The 18,188-nt window shown below is 33.9% G+C and overlaps 1 protein-coding gene across 1 annotated transcript; it reads left to right on the top strand.

The window, feature by feature from the left end:
- Positions 1 to 1,021: 1,021 nt before the first annotated feature.
- LOC133327099 (nose resistant to fluoxetine protein 6) lies at positions 1,022 to 9,754 on the top strand. The gene is made up of 8 exons (XM_061535674.1): positions 1,022 to 1,308; positions 6,207 to 6,606; positions 6,687 to 6,760; positions 6,827 to 7,026; positions 7,092 to 7,207; positions 8,503 to 8,716; positions 8,787 to 9,443; positions 9,519 to 9,754. Exons 1-8 carry the CDS (start codon positions 1,026 to 1,028, stop codon positions 9,729 to 9,731), a joined length of 2,157 nt encoding a protein of 718 aa, XP_061391658.1. The 5' UTR covers positions 1,022 to 1,025; the 3' UTR covers positions 9,732 to 9,754.
- Positions 9,755 to 18,188: the final 8,434 nt, after the last annotated feature.

Below are 18,188 nucleotides of genomic sequence, written 5' to 3' on the forward strand. Positions count from 1 at the left end.
TCTCGATTTGCTCACGCTCACGTTGTTCTTCTTTTTTTCTGAAAATACGTTTCTCCTCTCTCCTTTTCTCCCGATAATTCTCCATCGCATTACGTGTTGCTACTGTCTGCAGGATTGCCCTATAAGCCGCGTTTTTCGCCTCAGTAGCATTACGACACTCCTGATCGTACCACGGGTTTCTTGATTGTGGCTTTTGTTGCAGTTAGTAGGGAGTGGGCAATTCTTTGTCACTGTGCTTTTACAAGGGGTGCTTTCGTCAAGCAGTTGGGTAAGTTGAGCGGAGTAGGCTTCTGCTATCTCTTGTGTTCCACACCGATCCACACATATGATCTTTTCATATGTGTCTTCCGTTGGGGCAAATAAGATCTATGTAGAAGAACGATTACCGGTAATCTAAATGAACAATTTTGGTATTTCTTCGTTATCTCCTGGCAGCAATTGATCATTACAAAAAGTCCGCTCCATTATTTTGAACCTCATGCTTGCATAAAAAGTTCATTATTTTTACTAATTTTCTAATATTTTACTAATGCTCTTACTAAAAATGTATCACGTTCTAAAAGTGCCCACCTGCATGTTCATATGTACCTATTGTAATAATCAGGTGTGTGCGTTTGTGCCTTAGTGCGTTCGTTAATCATTCGCATGTGTACCTCTATCATTGCTCTATTCGAACACACGAAACCAAAATTCTTAACACTTTTCACTAAAGACGACAGCAACAACAACAACTTCCGATTAGCTTAAAATTGTTATCAAATAAAGAAAATCACTCACACTCTGATATTTATACAATATCCCTAGATTTAAAATTTATTTACTTTTTTTGCAAAATAACAACAACAATGGTCAATGGTGAAAATCTGTGTGTGTGTGTTGAGGAGTGTGACCGAAGGCAGTAGCAGCAACCTTTGTGATAATCATAATCAATATCTGGTCGGTCGGCTATAAAAGCTACCGTTTATTAGGTTAACTCAGCTAGTTTGTAACGTGACGGTTTTGAACGACATTTACGACGACACATTATGGCTCGGCATATCCTAACGGGTGTGTCGTTGGCACTTTTAGTGCTTGTCAGTGCAACATTTGCCGAAGATTCATCGAATACGCTGCTGTCCGTCCAGTCAAGTCCCTTCCAAAGTGATATTGCCTACCAATTTTACGATGTTGGTTTGGAATTAAGTTATGAATTGAGAAATGTAACGGCCACAGTTGCATCGTCCCGAGGCTACGACGATGATCAGTGTACAAGAGATATTGAACGTGTCTTAACTGGCATGAAACAATACAATGAATGGGCACTTAAATGTAAGCATATTTTTCTATTCTAAATGAAAACTGGGAAAAAAGAACATTTGTGTGTGAAGAACATTAAAGAAAAATGTGAGAAAATTGTTTGGAAATTTAAAAAAAAATGTGAATTGAATTACAATGACATTGTGGATTGTGTATGTGTGGCATACATTTGTGAAAATATTCAATTTTTTTTTGAAGATTTGAAATTTGTGGCAAAAAAGATTGAAAAATATTTCAAATATAGAAATATTTTATATTTAAAGATATTGATATTCGAATAATCGATTTTATTAATTAAAATGTGTTGGACTTGAAATATGTGACAAAAAAAATAAAAATATTTAAAATATAGAAATATTATAAATATGAAGATATTGATTGGAATTTAACATATGTATATATTCAAAAATAAGAGATTTATTCCAATTATCCCAAAATATATCCGTTAAAAATTTATTTTTTTTTTAATTTTATTAAATAATTCAATGTATATTTTAAATTGTTCTATTGTAAAAAAAATTCTCTGATGTAGTTCAAAACATTTTATTAGTTTTTTGAGGATTCGAATTGTAAAAAATTACGTAGACCTTTTTGAATTACATATAGAATTTTCAAATGTATTGTTTATAATTCAAAATGTTTTATATCCTTTTTCATATGTTATTAAAAACATACCAAATGTAATTCGAAAATTCCATTTGTAATTCACAACACATAATTTACAATTCGAGAATTCCATTTGTAATTCATAACATATCAGTTGTAATTCGGGAATTTCATTTGTAGTTGGTAGAATACCTTTCGAAATTCATAGAATTCCATTTTAAATTCAAAGAATTTCATTTGATATTCATAAATTTTGATTTGAAGTACATAAAATGTAATTTGTTATTCATAACATTCAATTTTAAATTCGAAAAATATTATTGGTAACACACAAAGAATATGTATGAATTTGAAATGAATGGTTACGAATTACAACTGAAATATTATGAATTACAAGTGAAATGTTATGAATTTCAAATTTAAGTTTTTTAATTGTAAATTAATTTCTTTAAAATTCAAATGGAAATATACGAATTAGAAAAAAAATGAAAATTACAAACGAATTGTTTTAAATTACCAAATACATTTTCGAATTACAACTCCATTATAATTGCGATTCAATTTGAAATAACTTGATTGGAATAATTTCGCACTCTAATCCAATTTTATTTGCCCGCCATCAAAAATAAGGACTTTTCTTTAATCACTAAAAACCACAAAAAACAACAACGACCAAATTTTGCAAATTATTTTTCTTCTCTTTTAAATCTTCAATTACAAACCTTAACATGCATTGGTATTCATTTACCAGCCCAATGAAAATCTTGAAAATTTAAAATCGAGAATGGTAGTTGTCCTCTTAAATAAAATATATTAAAGGAGAATCACAAATACCAAATGAGAATCCAAGATATCAAATACATGCCAAAACTGCCGAATAATATGTGATATTGTTATACTGGCCCTATACTCTGATAATTTTAAAGGGAGATTTTTCTACCCAATGATAATCCAAAATATAATACTGCTGCCAATTTGGTTGTCTGTAATAACAAATGTTTGCTATTTTTTCCGATATCATAAAGGAAAAATTGTTATCGTATCCTGAATTCCATGCACTTTGGCATATTTTGGATGTTTACAAGTATAATTCCAAACTTCTCTATTCCTTTGCAATATTTATTTTCACATTAAAATGTCGATTGCTATGTATGAAGATCAGACGCCTGTATTTCGTTGTTTTAAAGAAAAATAATCCAAATATGTCTAAAACTACTCATGTCAGTCAGGTCATTCAGATACAATATAAAATTTTAACGCCTCAGGGTCTAATTTCTACAAAAACGAAAAATAAAAAAAAAAACAAATCAAAATAATCTCTTAATTGCATCATAAAAATCCCAAAAATATGTTGCGATTGAAAATCAAAAAAAAAATAACACCATATTTTTGGCAACATAAATATAATCGTTATAAAAATAAGAACTTTAAATACTAGAAGCGATAACTGTTCTATATATATATCTGATATACATATATACACATAGCTACATACATACATATATCACGTAATTGACGTATGTTCGAGTTTTTCTAGCATGCATAATTTCTTCATCACCCTTTATCGCGTAATCGCCACAACTGGAACAACCTTCCTACGTTTTTTGAAACCAATCAAAATGTTTGAAATTTTGAAAACTTTCATAAAAATATAAAAATAAAAAACAACAAATAGTTATAAAGCTAAAAAATCTAAGATTTGTGAAAATCGTTAAACTATAGCTACCGTATATTTATTTTATTGAACTTTAGAATGTTGAAATTTTGTTGTTGTTGTATTGTATTTGTATATTTGCGATAACGAAATATCTGATTCGTTTTATTGGATTTAACTGACACGGTAGCTAGCTAGAGATTGTGGAAGTAGTATCGATTAAATATTATGATTTATATAGCCTTATTATTAACAGCAAGGAATTTCCAAAAGTGAATTCGCTTAATCGAAATCGTGCAAATCTTATCAGGCAATAAAGTGTAATGTGTTTACTTTTGTACATATATGCATACATAATTTTTTAAGGTAGAAATGTTAATAAATATTTAAGGCTATTTAATTTCAAGACATACATATTTACATGTGTATTAGATGATGGCGCAGAAGTCGAATTCGTATAAAAATACCATTTTATACCGCAAAATCGATTTGTAAACTATTTTTGCAATTCATAACATTTCATTTGTAATTCGAGTATGTAATTGGTAATTCATAAAATTTCATTTGAAATTTTAAAAAAATCATTTGTAATTGGTATATAACCTCTTGAAATTTTTAGAGTTTCATTTGAAATTCAAAGAAATCCGTTTAAAATTCAAAGAATACAACTTGAAATTTATAACATATTACTTGTAATTTATAATATCTCAGTTGTAATTCGTAACAATTCATTTTAAATTCATACATATTCCTTGTGTGTTAAAATTAAATGTTATGTATTTCAAATCAAATGTTAAGAATTTCAAATGGAATTTTATGAATTTCAAATACAATCCTTTGAATTTCAAATACAATCCTTTGAATTTCAAATGGAGTTCTTTGAATTTCGAATGGTATTCTATTAATTACAAATGAAATTACAACTGATATGTATGAATTTCAAATGGAATTCTCGAATTGCAAAGTGTATGTTGTGAATTACAAATGGAATTGACGAATTACATTTGATTTGTTTTGAACAACATATGAAAAAGGTGTATGAGAATATCTTCTGATCCCTATAAATTCAACTACCTACACCGAAATTTTAAAATATCGAACGAATTTATTTTAATTTCATATGAAAAATTTAAAATTGCAAATGAAATGTGGTTGAAAATTGAGTTTTCGAATTACAACTGAAATGTTGTGAATTGCAAATAAAGTTTTCCAATCTCAAAATGAAATTCTCGAATTGCAATTGAAATGTTTTAAATAACATTTGAAAAAGGTGTAGAAGTTATTAAAACAAATTCACGCATTGCGTCCCGGACATTTTTACAATTATTACGCCTTGAGCCCTCTAGACATTCTACTAAATTGTTGTTGAGTCCTTAGACTAATTTTCTATAAATTATTAAAAAACATAGAAGAATTAAAATTCTCTAAATATTCTAATAAAAAATTATAAAAAATCTATATTCTACCACAAATATTAAATAATCCACTCCTTGAGTCATCAGAATATTTCAAAAAATTAATAAAAACTACGTCTATAGTCCCAAGAATATTCTATTTTTAACACGACATGAATACCCTGAATATTCTACTAAATAGTATTAATGAAACCCAGGAATATTCAACTAGAAAATTTTAATAAAAACCCCGCCTTAAGACTCCCGAATATTTTACTAGAAATTATTAAAAATTGCATATCCCCTAAACATTCTACTAAAAATTATTTAAAAATCCACCAATTTAGTCACCTGAATATTCCACCAATTTTTTTTTAAATCCACGCCTTGATTGTTCTGTTATCTTACGCGGATATTCTCCGCGCAGTGAAAGCACGTCTTTTTCTTTCGTTGTGCATTTCATCGATAGCCTCTGCGAACATGTAAATATTCGCTATTAGATTGCTTATCTCCAACTGAAATTGGGTCGGTGCCGAGTTTTCTATCGATTCGTCCTCCAGGGAATATGGCCCCTTTAGCCTCATCCCTTTTTATAATGCCTTTTGCTCAGAATTGAGGCCCCTTGACGCCCTATCTCCTTCTGACTCAGCATTTTTTTCCAATCCTTTTTTTATTATTTGGATTTTTCACCAAGCTGACAAAATATCCTCGATCTTTAAGGTAAATTCTTCAGCATTCACTATCCGGCACGAAGGACCAATGTTAAACGATGGATCTGTTATCTCATGTGGACTGTATACGAAAATAGTTCCCTGTTTAATTAAATAGTCTCTCCTTTGCACAAGAGACCCCCACAGCAAGACATTCACTATCTATATTATTTGAAAACCATGTTCGCTACGTGAACACTGCTGACTTTAGTCCCCTTAAGTCACCTGAATATTCCACCATCAATTATTATAAAAATCTACGCCTTGAGTACTCTGAATATTTGCTGAACATTCTATAATAAGCATTATTTAAAAATCCACAAGAAGTTGGTCTTTAAAACAACATTGATTCTGCCACTATCACATGAGCTGACCCATTGGTCCCCTATGAGGATGCCATCCGCTCTTCTATGAATTTATATCCCTATATGTTCAAAAAATTGGTCTTATTCTAGTCACACATACATATGTACATAAATCATCATCTCTAACTCTTACACATTAAAAACACACCAATTTTTTTCAATCTCTCTCTCCAACTTACAGTCCCCGACAGTTGGGGTCGTTTGCCCATGGGTCTTTTGGCTGGTCACACCATCAGTATGGGTCAATATGAAGAATGTATTGAAATTAACCGTCTATTTGCCGCCGAAGAACCACTTCGTGGTCAATACTGTTTGACCAAGGTGCCCATTAAGAATTGGTTCAAACAGATTGTACAGGATAATCCCAGGCCACGTGCCATCAGTTACAAGCAAAAGGATCCCGAAACATTTGAATTGGGTATTTGTGTGCCAGCTTCCTGTTCGCCAGCCAAATCCAATGAAATCTTGCGTCAAGTTATTAAGAAATTCTACAATCAAGATATTACCGAGACCATGGTCAGCGAGAAGTTCTGTGATATAGATGAACCAATTACATTGCGCGGTATTGATATATTTGCCATGTAAGTAGAATTGTCGGTTTTTTGTTATTACCAAAACAAAAAAGGTTTGGAAAATTAATGATTCATATTTTTTGTTGCAGTGTCTTCTTTTCTTTCATCGTTTTCTGTATGTTGGCCAGTTCTATTTATGATTATGTCAAGACCAAGAAAGGAGGTAAGAGTTCAGATATAAATTTGTTTATTTTAAAATACTAACTTGTTTTTATTTTCCCCTCGACAGAACCCAAATCTCCATTGTACCTGTCCTTCTCGGTCCTCACCAACGCCCCCAAAATCTTCACCGTTAAGAAAGTCAATAACCCCAATGTTATCCACTGCCTTAATGGCTTGCGTTGCTTCTCCATGATGTGGGTCGTTTTCGGTCATGGTTATATGACTTTCTACGATTTGCCCCATATCAATAGAAATAAATTCTACACCGTAAGTCCAAAGGAGAGAAATTTATGAGTAAACAAAATATTCTACTAAAACTATTTTCTTTACAGTGGACCCAAACCCCCTACTCTATGTTGGTACAAAACGCCACCCTTTGCGTCGATACTTTCTTCTTCATGTCCGGTTTGTTGATGTTGTGGGGTGCTTTCCGTGAAATGGAAAAGACGTAAGTAACAGACAAAATTAAATAAAAAAGACAATAAGTTGGGTCAATACGAAAACGATTTGACACCCAATGCTAGTCCATAATATCAAATTTGAGGCAATTGGGTTTGAAAATATCCAAATGTTTAATGTTCAAATTTGAGGCAATTGGGTTTGAAAATATCCAAATGTGTAATGTTCAAATTTGAGGCCATTCGATTGAAATGCTGAATATGAGATGCTATACCAAAACGTGAATCGATAAATCCCATGTTCTATACGAAACGTCCAAGGTGTAGAAACCTGCCTAAATTAACGTATTGTGAAAATCGAAATTTCTCTACAAGAGTGGATATCCTCTGAGACGACTTCTTGCTCTTCGATGAAAATACCTCTTGGATTTCTTCTAATATAATCTTTTCAACTTCTATAAAATGTATATTTGGTCTCCAAGGAAAATATATCGGACGAACATATATATGGGAGCTATATCTAAATCTGAATCGATTTCCGCTAAAACTTAGCACACCTCATTGTAGACTTAATTTAGTACGCTACACCAAATTTCGTGCAAATCGAAGGATATATGGGGACTTTGGTGCACTATTTACCTAAAATCGGACGAAAATATATATGGGAGCTATATCTAAATCTGAAAATGTAGCTAAATTATTTTTTTTTTAAATCACGCGCTCAGTCCCCTGAATATGCTACTAAAAAATATTGAAAAAATGTACGCCTTGGGTCCCCCGAATATTGTAATCAAAACTATTGAACAATCTGCACCTTAAGACCCCTGAATATGTTCCTACAATTATTGAAAAAAATGACATATTTAAACATACCTTGAGTCCCCTGAATATTCTACTAAAATTTATTAATAAAATCCTGAATACTCTAAAAAAATCGCACTGAAAATTGTACGAATTTTTCAAAATCCCACGCCTTGATTCACATAAATATTCTATCAAAAATTATTTTAAAAAATCCCACGCCTTGATTCACATAAATATTCTATAAAAAATTATTTTAAAAAATCCCACGCCTTGATTCACATAAATATTCTATCAAAAATTATTTTAAAAAATCCCACGCCTTGATTCACATAAATATTCTATCAAAAATTATTTTAAAAAATCCACGCCTTAAGTCACCTGAATATTCCACTAAAAATTATCGCTTTCACTTACCTAAATATTCTAATAAAAATTATTCAAAAAATCCGCGAGAAGTTCTACTCTGAGAACACTTTTTCTACTCTCCCATATTTTGAATTGCTGTAACTAACTGAGCCCCATCTTTTTCTAATTCTTACAGCAAGGGTAAATTGGACATTAAGATGATGTACTTCCATCGTTACATTCGTTTGACCCCCGTCGTCGCTGTTGTTGTCTTGTACATTATGTCCTTGTACAAATACTCTGGTGCTGGTCCCATGTGGATGAAACTCGGCACTCAAGACAAACGTTGTGAAGAATCGTGGTGGGCTACTTTATTGTATGTCCAAAACTACGCTTTCCCCTACAGCATTGTAAGTATTTTTGCAAATCAAACTACGAGCTTTGGAGACCTATAATTATACATAATTTTCTTTTTTATAGTGCATCAGTCAGTCTTGGTATTTGGCTGTCGATACCCAGCTGTATGTTTTGTCACCACTCTTCCTTATTCCCCTGTGGAAATGGGGTAAGAAAGCTGTTGCTCCCATTGCCGTATTCGGTGTCCTCTGTATGGGCTGCACCTTTGCCACATTCATGCACAACAACTTCACTCTCTTCCGTGTCGATGATGATCAAGTCGATTTGCGTCAACGTCTTACCTATTATCCAACCCACACACGTATTCCAACATGGTTGATGGGTGTCATCTTCGGTTACTTCTTGTTCACCAAGAATCGCGGCCGTCAAATACCAATGAAGAAGACCTATGTTATCATTGGCTGGGTTTTGGCGTTGGGTGTTATGCTTACCGATTTGTGGGGTCCATACTGGCGTATTTTGCCCGAAAACCCTGATGCTCCCATCATTGAAGGTGCCTTCTACGAACCATTGTCTCGTGCCTCATGGGCTTGCGCCATTGGCTGGATTGTCTGGGCCTGTTATAACGGTCATGGTGGCCTTATCAATGACTTCTTGTCCTGGGGATTCTTTACCGGTTTGAGTCGCTTGAGCTACTGTATGTATGTCATTCACAGAATTGTCCAATGGGTTACAGCTGGTCGTCTCCAGACCGATACTCACTTCTCCGATTACGATATGGTAAGTGTTGGAAACTATATAAAATTGTAACTACCAGACAGCCAAGCTAATGTATGGCAATTTACTCACTTTTAGGTTCTCCGTTGGTGGCACGATTTCGGTATCACCTTGGTTGCTTCCGTCTTTGCCACTTTGGCCTTTGAATCGCCTATTTTGGGTATTGAAAAGGCCATCTTCCGTCGTGGTGATGCCAAGCCCGCCCCCAAGAAAATCGAACCCACAACCACAGTTGCTCCTGAACCAGCTACTGCTGAAACCACACCTGCCGAAACTGTTGCCAAGGCTTAAGTTTAATCTATAGTCCTTCATCTAGTCTCTATCTAAACTCATCAACTTGCAAAATTGGCAAAAACAACAACAAAACAAATACATCAAATAACGTCCAAAAAATAGTTGAAAACATAACAAAACAAAAAACAAAACATGTTAATTTATTTTAAAGAAACAAAGATTTACATTGTTGATATTGTTATCGTATTGATTACGAGCTTATCAAATACTAGGCAATAATCTAAATATATGAATATTTATTAACCACAAATATAAATACATACTTTTCATTGAATTGGTGGATTTTCAAAATCTAATAAAAATATGATACCCTTTATATATATATATAAGGTATATTGACATGAAATTGAACAAAATCAAAAATGTGTTCTTTATTTATATGTAAACCGACTAACATCAATCCCAACACATGCCATTCTGCAACCTATGCTAAATTTTGTTAAGATGAATAGGTCGAAATTATATATGGAAGCTATGCTATATCTAAATCTGTACCGATTTCATGAAAACTTGCCCCAGATTAATTTATATTAACTTCAGTACGTTGTGTCAATCGGCCAATCTATGGGTATTTAGTGCACCATTTACATAAAATCGGACGAAAATATATAGGAGCTATATGTAATCTGAATCGATTTCAAAACTTGACACACCTAACGATATACTAACTTAATATGGGAGCTATATCTAAATCTGATTTTTACGAAACTTTACACACACCACTCTAGACTTCATTCAGTACGCTATGCTAAATTTCGTGCATACCGAAAGATATTTAGAAACTGTGGCGCACCATTTCCCTTAAATCGGACGAAAATATATATGGGAGCTATATCGAAATCTGAACCGATTTTCAGGAAACTTAACACACATCATTCTAGACTGAATTCAGTACGCTATGCCAAATTTCGTGCAAATCAAAAGATATATGGGTACTTTGGTACACCATTTACATTAAATTGGACGAACTATATTTAAATCTGGGAACTATATTTAAATCTGAACCGATTTTTCGCAATTTCAATAGGGTATGCCCTTGGGCCAAATAAATGTGCTGTACCAAATTTCATCCAAATCCAATGACAAATGCGACCTGTACTTTGTTTACAATTTAACATCAACAGACGGACGTACGTACGGACTTGCATAAATCGTCTCAAAAAGTGATTCTATGCATATTCTCAAAAGGAACCATGGGTCTGTCTCGTTTCCTTTTGCCTGTTACAAGCATATGCACAAAGACATAATACCCTGTACCACAGTGTGGTGAAGGATATAAAACCGCGTCTTATTTTTGAATGAATAAATTACCCTTTTTATTTCGGAAAGAAACTTTTACTATATTTTTATTTTCAATAAAGTTACAGGTCATTTATTCAGTTTGAAATTTCAGTTGCTATAGTTTGGCCACCAGTGTATATTTGAGAATTCCACATACGGAAATCGTTCCGTTGATTATCCAAGGTTTCAAACGTGGCCGAAGGTTTACCTTCTGTGTGATCTCAAACAGCTTGGCGGAGGCTTTCGATATGTCAAGGTTCACCAATATGTTTTATTGCACGGCCTGTTCTGGGGTTAAGTCATCTACTTATATGTTTGCATGACATTGAATGCTGTGCATTTCCTTCCTCCTGTAGAGATGAAGATGAAAACCAGGTGACAGATACAAATAGCGTGCTGAGGATCTGAAAGGAACATTTCGAAAAGCTTCTGGTATCATAAAGTGGCGGTGAAGAAGATACGCCAGAAATAATAAGAAATGCCGGTATAGAGTATATACCACCTAGCCAAGATGAGGTCAGAGTAGCAATTAATCGGCTGAAGAACAATAAAGCAGCCGAGGTATTCAAGACCGGTGGTCAGATGCTGGTCAGGAGCATGCATTAGCTCATTTGTACTATTTGGCTAGAGGAATAAATGCCCAATGATGGAACCTTAGCATCATGTGTCCCATGCACAAAAAAGGAAACAAGACGATATGTGCTAACTATCAAGGAATAAGTCTCCTTCCCATCGCATATAAAGTGCTATCCAGCGTGCTGTGTAAACGACTGAAGCCAATGGTCAATGACATTATTGGACCATACCAATGCGGCTTCAGGCCTGGCAAATCCACCATTGACCGGATTTCCACTCTGCGCCAAATCTTGGAAAAAACCCAAGAAAAAACAAATCGACACATTCCACCCATTTGTCGACTATAAAGCTGCATTCCACAGCCCTATCCGTTCAGAGGCGTTTAAAGCCATGTCTGCGTTTGACATTCCTGCAAAATTGATACGGCTATGCAGGATAGCTTTAACTGGTACAATGGCAGCAGTTAAAGTAGGAAAGGACCTCTCGGAGCCCTTCTAAACCGAATGAGGATTCAGACAAAGTGACAGTTTGTCGTGTGACCTATTCAACATCCTGCTTGAGAAGGTCATAGGAAATGCAAATGTGAACAGAAATGACACTCTGTATACCAAACAGCATATGCTACTCGCCTACGCCGACGACATCGACATAATGGGTCGAACATTGCGAGCGGTGACTGCCACCTTTGAACGAATTGAGAAGAAGTCTGTCAAACCAAAGCAAACTGATGGTATCAACGCGCAAGACGTCCAGTAGACTCGGACCAGCTGTGGAACTTGAAAACTACAGCTTCGAAGTAGTGAACTATTTTATATACCTCAGTACCGCCATAAAGAAAACTAATAACATCGTCTTTGGAATCAAGAGAAGAATAGTGTTGGCCAACAGATACTACTATGGCCCGACCAAAGACGCTGATATTACCCGTGCTATTGTATGAATCTGAAGCATGGGTACTTGCGCAAGTAGATGAGGTAGCTCATTGGGTGTTTGATAGAAAAATTATATGGAAGATCTATGGACCGATCTGCGTCGATGGTGAATATCGCCGTCGAATGAATAGTCAGACGGATCGAGCTGCAGAGCTACGTTAACTAGGTCATCTTGTGAGAATGGATGAAGATGCCCCAGCTCAAAAGGCATATAAAATCGAGCCAAGTGATGGTTCACGCAGAAGGAGAAGGCCACGAATCCGATGGAAAGACCAAGTAGAAGACAGCATCTCGGAAAATGGTCTTTCAAATTGGATGAGATGAGCATAAGCCGGCGCGTCTGAAAAATTTTCTAAGCTCGGCTTATGGAAGAACCGTTCTGTCATAAGTCAGCTAAGTAAGTACATAATTTCCATTTGAGCTTTATTAAGTATTCATTTTAGAGAACTTCGTTGTAAAGGTACACAAGCAGTACACCAAATGTAAGAAAAAATGTATGTTAAAACTTTTTTATTTCACTTTTAAATATAACCGCCATACAGCCATAATACAATAATCAAGCTAATTAAAAATGTATACAATTATAGACTTATAAATATTTGGATAAAGTATTCAATATATATATATATATATTTACATGCCCTGACCAATGTTTCAATCACAATTCATACACTAACATACTCTAGGTAAAATTAAATTCCAAAAAAAAAAAAAAAAAAAAAAAACAAAATATTATCTATACTGTTGATTACTATTATATATAGGACTACAATTTGGACAAATACTTTTGTAGAAACCAACCGTTCCACACTGATGACATTTCGGTGATGGTCCATTATTACTACTACGAAGTTTGGCAGCTAAGAGTTTACTTGGGCAAGGACCATTTTTCGGCGCTATCAGTTTGGTGGTTAATGACGCAGTTGGAGTCGGCGGGTTTGGTGTCATTGTAGTGATGTGTGGTGAATATGTTGATATATGTTGTGACAATGATATGTTGTTATTGTTGTTGTGTGTGACAGTGGTGGGATTTGTGCTCGTACAGCTTGTACTAATGGTGGGTGATGCTATCGAGTTGGATGTGCTGCTATTAATCGCTGAGGGCGATGATGATGACGATGATGAGTTGGCTGCTGTTGACAATTGGCTAAATATCGCTGCTGTAGAAAGTGGTATAGATGTTGTTGTAGTTTGCGTACTAATCGCTATGTTAGATGATAATGAGCCACTGGCGGGTACATGACTAAATGAAGTTGATGATGGGGAATATGGTGCAGATGCCATTACAATGTCGTTAGATAACGAAATGTCATCATCATGATTTTTATTAATATTAATATTGTTGTTGTTGCAGTTGTTGGACTTATCCTCCTTATTGGCTTTCGATATATCACTAGATGTTGGTAGAAACTTTCCTGGAAATAATTGCATATGTCGTGCCCGTTTTAAGCAATCCTGAGCTATGTGATTAAATTTACGACAATAGCTACAACGTAATTTCATTTTACGTATAGTTGGACCACTTGCTGCGGATACCGCGGGATGAGATTTCTTCGAAACTTCGGCATGTATAGTGGTTTCACCGTTGATGACTAAGAAACCAACAGTGGCATTTGAATGTTCTTGTATAGGCACAATTGGAGAATGCTGACCACCACTTTGATCACCACTATCACAGTTCATTTCGGATTCATCGATAATTGTATTGATTTGATCCATGATATCGACGTCTATTTGAAAATTCATATTTTCTGTTATTGTGGTTGCTGTTGTTTGAGCTGCGGCGGGCTGTTGAATTATGGCAATAAATTCCTCCTGTTGGCCGGCCATGGTTGTTCCATTCCCCTCCTCCTCCTCCGTATTTTCATTTTTAATGACCGGTGGCATAAGATCTTCGGTACGTCTGACCTTAATTATGGGATCCTTATCGTTAATTAAGCATGTTGTAGCTGCTGCTGCTGGTTCGGAACCTACATCACTATTTTCGTTTACATTAATTTTATTAGGTGTTGTGGTTTGGTTTTGTTCTTCATTACTTGAATTTTCTTCTTTGGGTTCAACACTATCCACCATACCATTGACATTATTGCAATTTGCATTGATGTGGCTGCTTGATGATGCCTCTACAGTATTGCTGGTGGTTTCATTATTTTCTTTCGATTTCAATTGAACAATTTGTTGTCTTAATTCTGCCACACTTGAGATACAACCATATTCCAATTTCTTTTGAATATTATTGGGTAATAAAGCAAATATCATATCTAATTTATTTTTTTCACTTTGCTTTGGATCCGACAACTCTGTTAATAATTCATATTTATCATCGATGAAATCAATTTCGACGTTGTAATCTTCGTATGTATGTTCAAACAAATCTTTATAGACTAAAAATGCTGGCCGCTGTCGACAATATTGATTTTGTAAAGCTGTCATGGCTTCAGACCATGTTGTAAAATGGGCTTTTCTACGTTGCCACCATGCATGGGCATGTTCCGTTAACAGATAACCTATTTCCCGCAGTGCTTGTTCATCCGATATGGCTTTAATTCGTTTATATGATTCTATATATTCAATAAATTGCTGTATCTTTTGTCCACCATAATCTCCGGAAAATTTTAGCGGACAATCTAATAATGTATTATATTTGTTTAATATATTATTTATAATGGTATTCAAATTAAGTTTTGATTCCATTTTGAGTGAGTTATCTGTTAGTGAGAGTGTGTGTGTGCGGAAGGGAGGTGTAATAGAAAATAAACAAAAATAGATGTATGTAAGTAATAATTAAAAAAATAACATAATAATGTAATAGCAAAGGTATTGTAGATTAACGTGTTTTTTATACAAATTTAAATATCAATAAAGAAATTGTTTATAAATAATTGCAAAACTGAATAACATTTTTTAACAGAACACCTAAAATATACAATTTGTCGGTGTTTTCTAAATGTAATGTCTTAATATATCATCAAATAAATTAATTTTTAAATTATTTTCAAATAACAACAACATTATTGACTTCAAATTACGTTAAAAATTAACATGTATTTATTTCAAGACTTAAATGATTTGTAGTTTATATTTATATACATATGTAATTTCAATTTAAATTCAATAAATTTGATTTGAAATTTAAAAATTTTCGATTGGAATTGGTATACTTCCATTTGAAAGAAGAGTTTCGTTTGAAATTCAAAGAAATCCGTTTAAAATTCTTACGTACTTTCTTAGCTGGCTTATGACAGAATGGTTGTTCCATAAGCCGAGCTTCAAAAAGATTTCCAGGCGCATCGGTCTTGTGCGTATCTCATTCAATCTGAAAGACCATTTTCCGAGATGTTGTCTTCTACTTGATTTTTCCATCGGATTCGTGACCTTCCCCTTCGGCGTGAACCATCGGCTGTTTCGCTTTTATATGCCTTTTGAGCTGAGCCATCTTCATCCATTCTCACAAAATGGCCTATCCAACGTAGTCGCTGCAGCTCGATCCGTCTGACTATGTCGATGTCCGAGAATATATGGTATAGCTCATGGTTCATTCGACGGCGATATTCACTATCGACGCAGATCGGCCCATAGATCTTCCGGAAAATTTTTCTCCCAACACTCCAAGTGCTGCCTCATCTGCTTGCGCAAGTGCCCATGCTTTAGATCCATACAACAGCACGGGTAATATCAGCGACTTGTAGAGTGTGACTTTGGTCTGGCGAGAGGTGGCCTTGCTTTTGAGTTGCTTACTCAGACCATAGTAGCATCTGTTGGCCAACACTATTCTCCTCCTTATGTTATTAGTTTTGTTTATCAGCTTGGTCTTTTCACCATTTACTGCCAGTCCCACTTTGGCAGACTTCTTCTCAATTCGTTCAAATGTGGCGGTTATTAAAGAGCTCCGAGTGGTCCTTTCCTACTTTAACTGTTGACATTTTATCAGTTAAAGTTATAAAGCCGTATTAGCACTAGATTGCCGAAGGCGGTCATTTTGACCTTTTTCAATTTCAAGTACAAAAATAATTGTGTATATTATTACGTATATATTACTACGTTTATTAATCATAGTAGCCGATTTTAGGCAATATAAGTATTCCAGTGTTTCTAGTATTAATTTTGCAGGAATGCCAAACGTCGACTATAAAGCCGCATTCGGGGGAAAGTGTCGATGTGTTTTTCGTGGGTCTTTTCCAGGATTTGGCGCAGAGTGAACATCTGGTCAATGGTGGATTTTCCAGGTCTGAAGCCGCATTGATATGGTCCAATAATGTAATTAACAATCGGCCAATAATATTTTTCGAGTTTAAATTTAAATTTTATGAATAACAAATGAAAAGTTATGTATTTCAAATCATATGTTATGAATTTCAAATCAAATGTTATGAATTTCAAATCAAATGTTATGAATTTCAAATGCAGTCTTTGGAATTTTAAATGAAAGTATATAAATTTCAAATGGAATTCTATGAATTTCGAAAGGTATTACAAATGAATTACAAATGAAATTTTCAAATTACAACTGACATGGTATGAATTGCAAATGGAATTCTACACCTTTTTCACATGTTGCAATTCAAAATATATCAAATGTAATTCGAGAATTCCATTTGCATATCATTTGAAATTCAAGAATTTCATTTGTAAAATTCCACTTGAAATTAATAAAATTTCATTTGAAATTTAAATAATTCCATTTGAAATTCTTAACATTTGATTTGAAATTCATATAACTTTGAAAAACATTTAACACAAAAGGAATATGTATGAATTTGAAATGAATTGTTATGAATTACAATTGAAATTTTATGAATTACAAGTGAAATGTTATGAATTTCAAATTGGATTCTTTGAATTTCAAATGGATTTCTTTGAATTTCAAATGAAACTCTACGAAATTCAAATTGAAATATTCGAATTACGAATAATTTTTTTTAAATTTCAAATGTAATTTTTTGAATTTCATACGAAAAGTTTAAAATCACAAATGAAATGTTGTGAATTACAAATTACACTCGAATTACAAGTGAAATGTTATGAATTGCAAATTGAGTTTTCGAATTACAAATGAAATTCTCCAATTGCAATTGAAATGTTTTGAATAACATTTGAAAAAGGTGTAGAGTTGCAAATTATATATTCTGAATTACAAATGAAATTCTCGAATTAAATTTGATATGTTTTGAATAACATAAGAAAAAGGTATAGTTACCAATTGATACAGTATATTTTTTTTTAAACAAATGTCTATTTTTTGGAGCCGAAGGTAGCCTCAATAGACGAGCCGAAGGTAGTATCTATAGAGGAGCTGAATGAAAGTAGTCTCTATAGACGAGCTGAAAGTAGTCTCTATAGACAAGTTAAAAGGGGCTCTATAGATTAGCAGAACAAGGGGGCTATTATAGACAAAGTACGGGGAGGCTCTAAATGGAGATTTTGAAAGTCTGTTTTTCTGCCTCTCATGATGCAATAATTATGTATAAAACTCACATTTGTGTTCTGTATTATTTTTCTGGCTCAGCATTTTTGGTCTTTTGGTTTACGGCAAGGACTACGGTGGAAGGCAACCAACAAAAACCTTTCTTAATCCACGAATTGAAGCCTTTTTGTTATTTTCTATTCACAACCTCTTAGGTCCGTTATTTTGTGAATAGTTATTTTCCTTGAATTGGGTTCGAGG

Source organism: Musca vetustissima, unplaced genomic scaffold (genome assembly GCF_032173495.1).
Source record: "Musca vetustissima isolate MV318-11 ecotype Yass unplaced genomic scaffold, APGP_CSIRO_Mvet_v1 utg12896, whole genome shotgun sequence".
NCBI lineage: Eukaryota > Metazoa > Arthropoda > Insecta > Diptera > Muscidae > Musca > Musca vetustissima.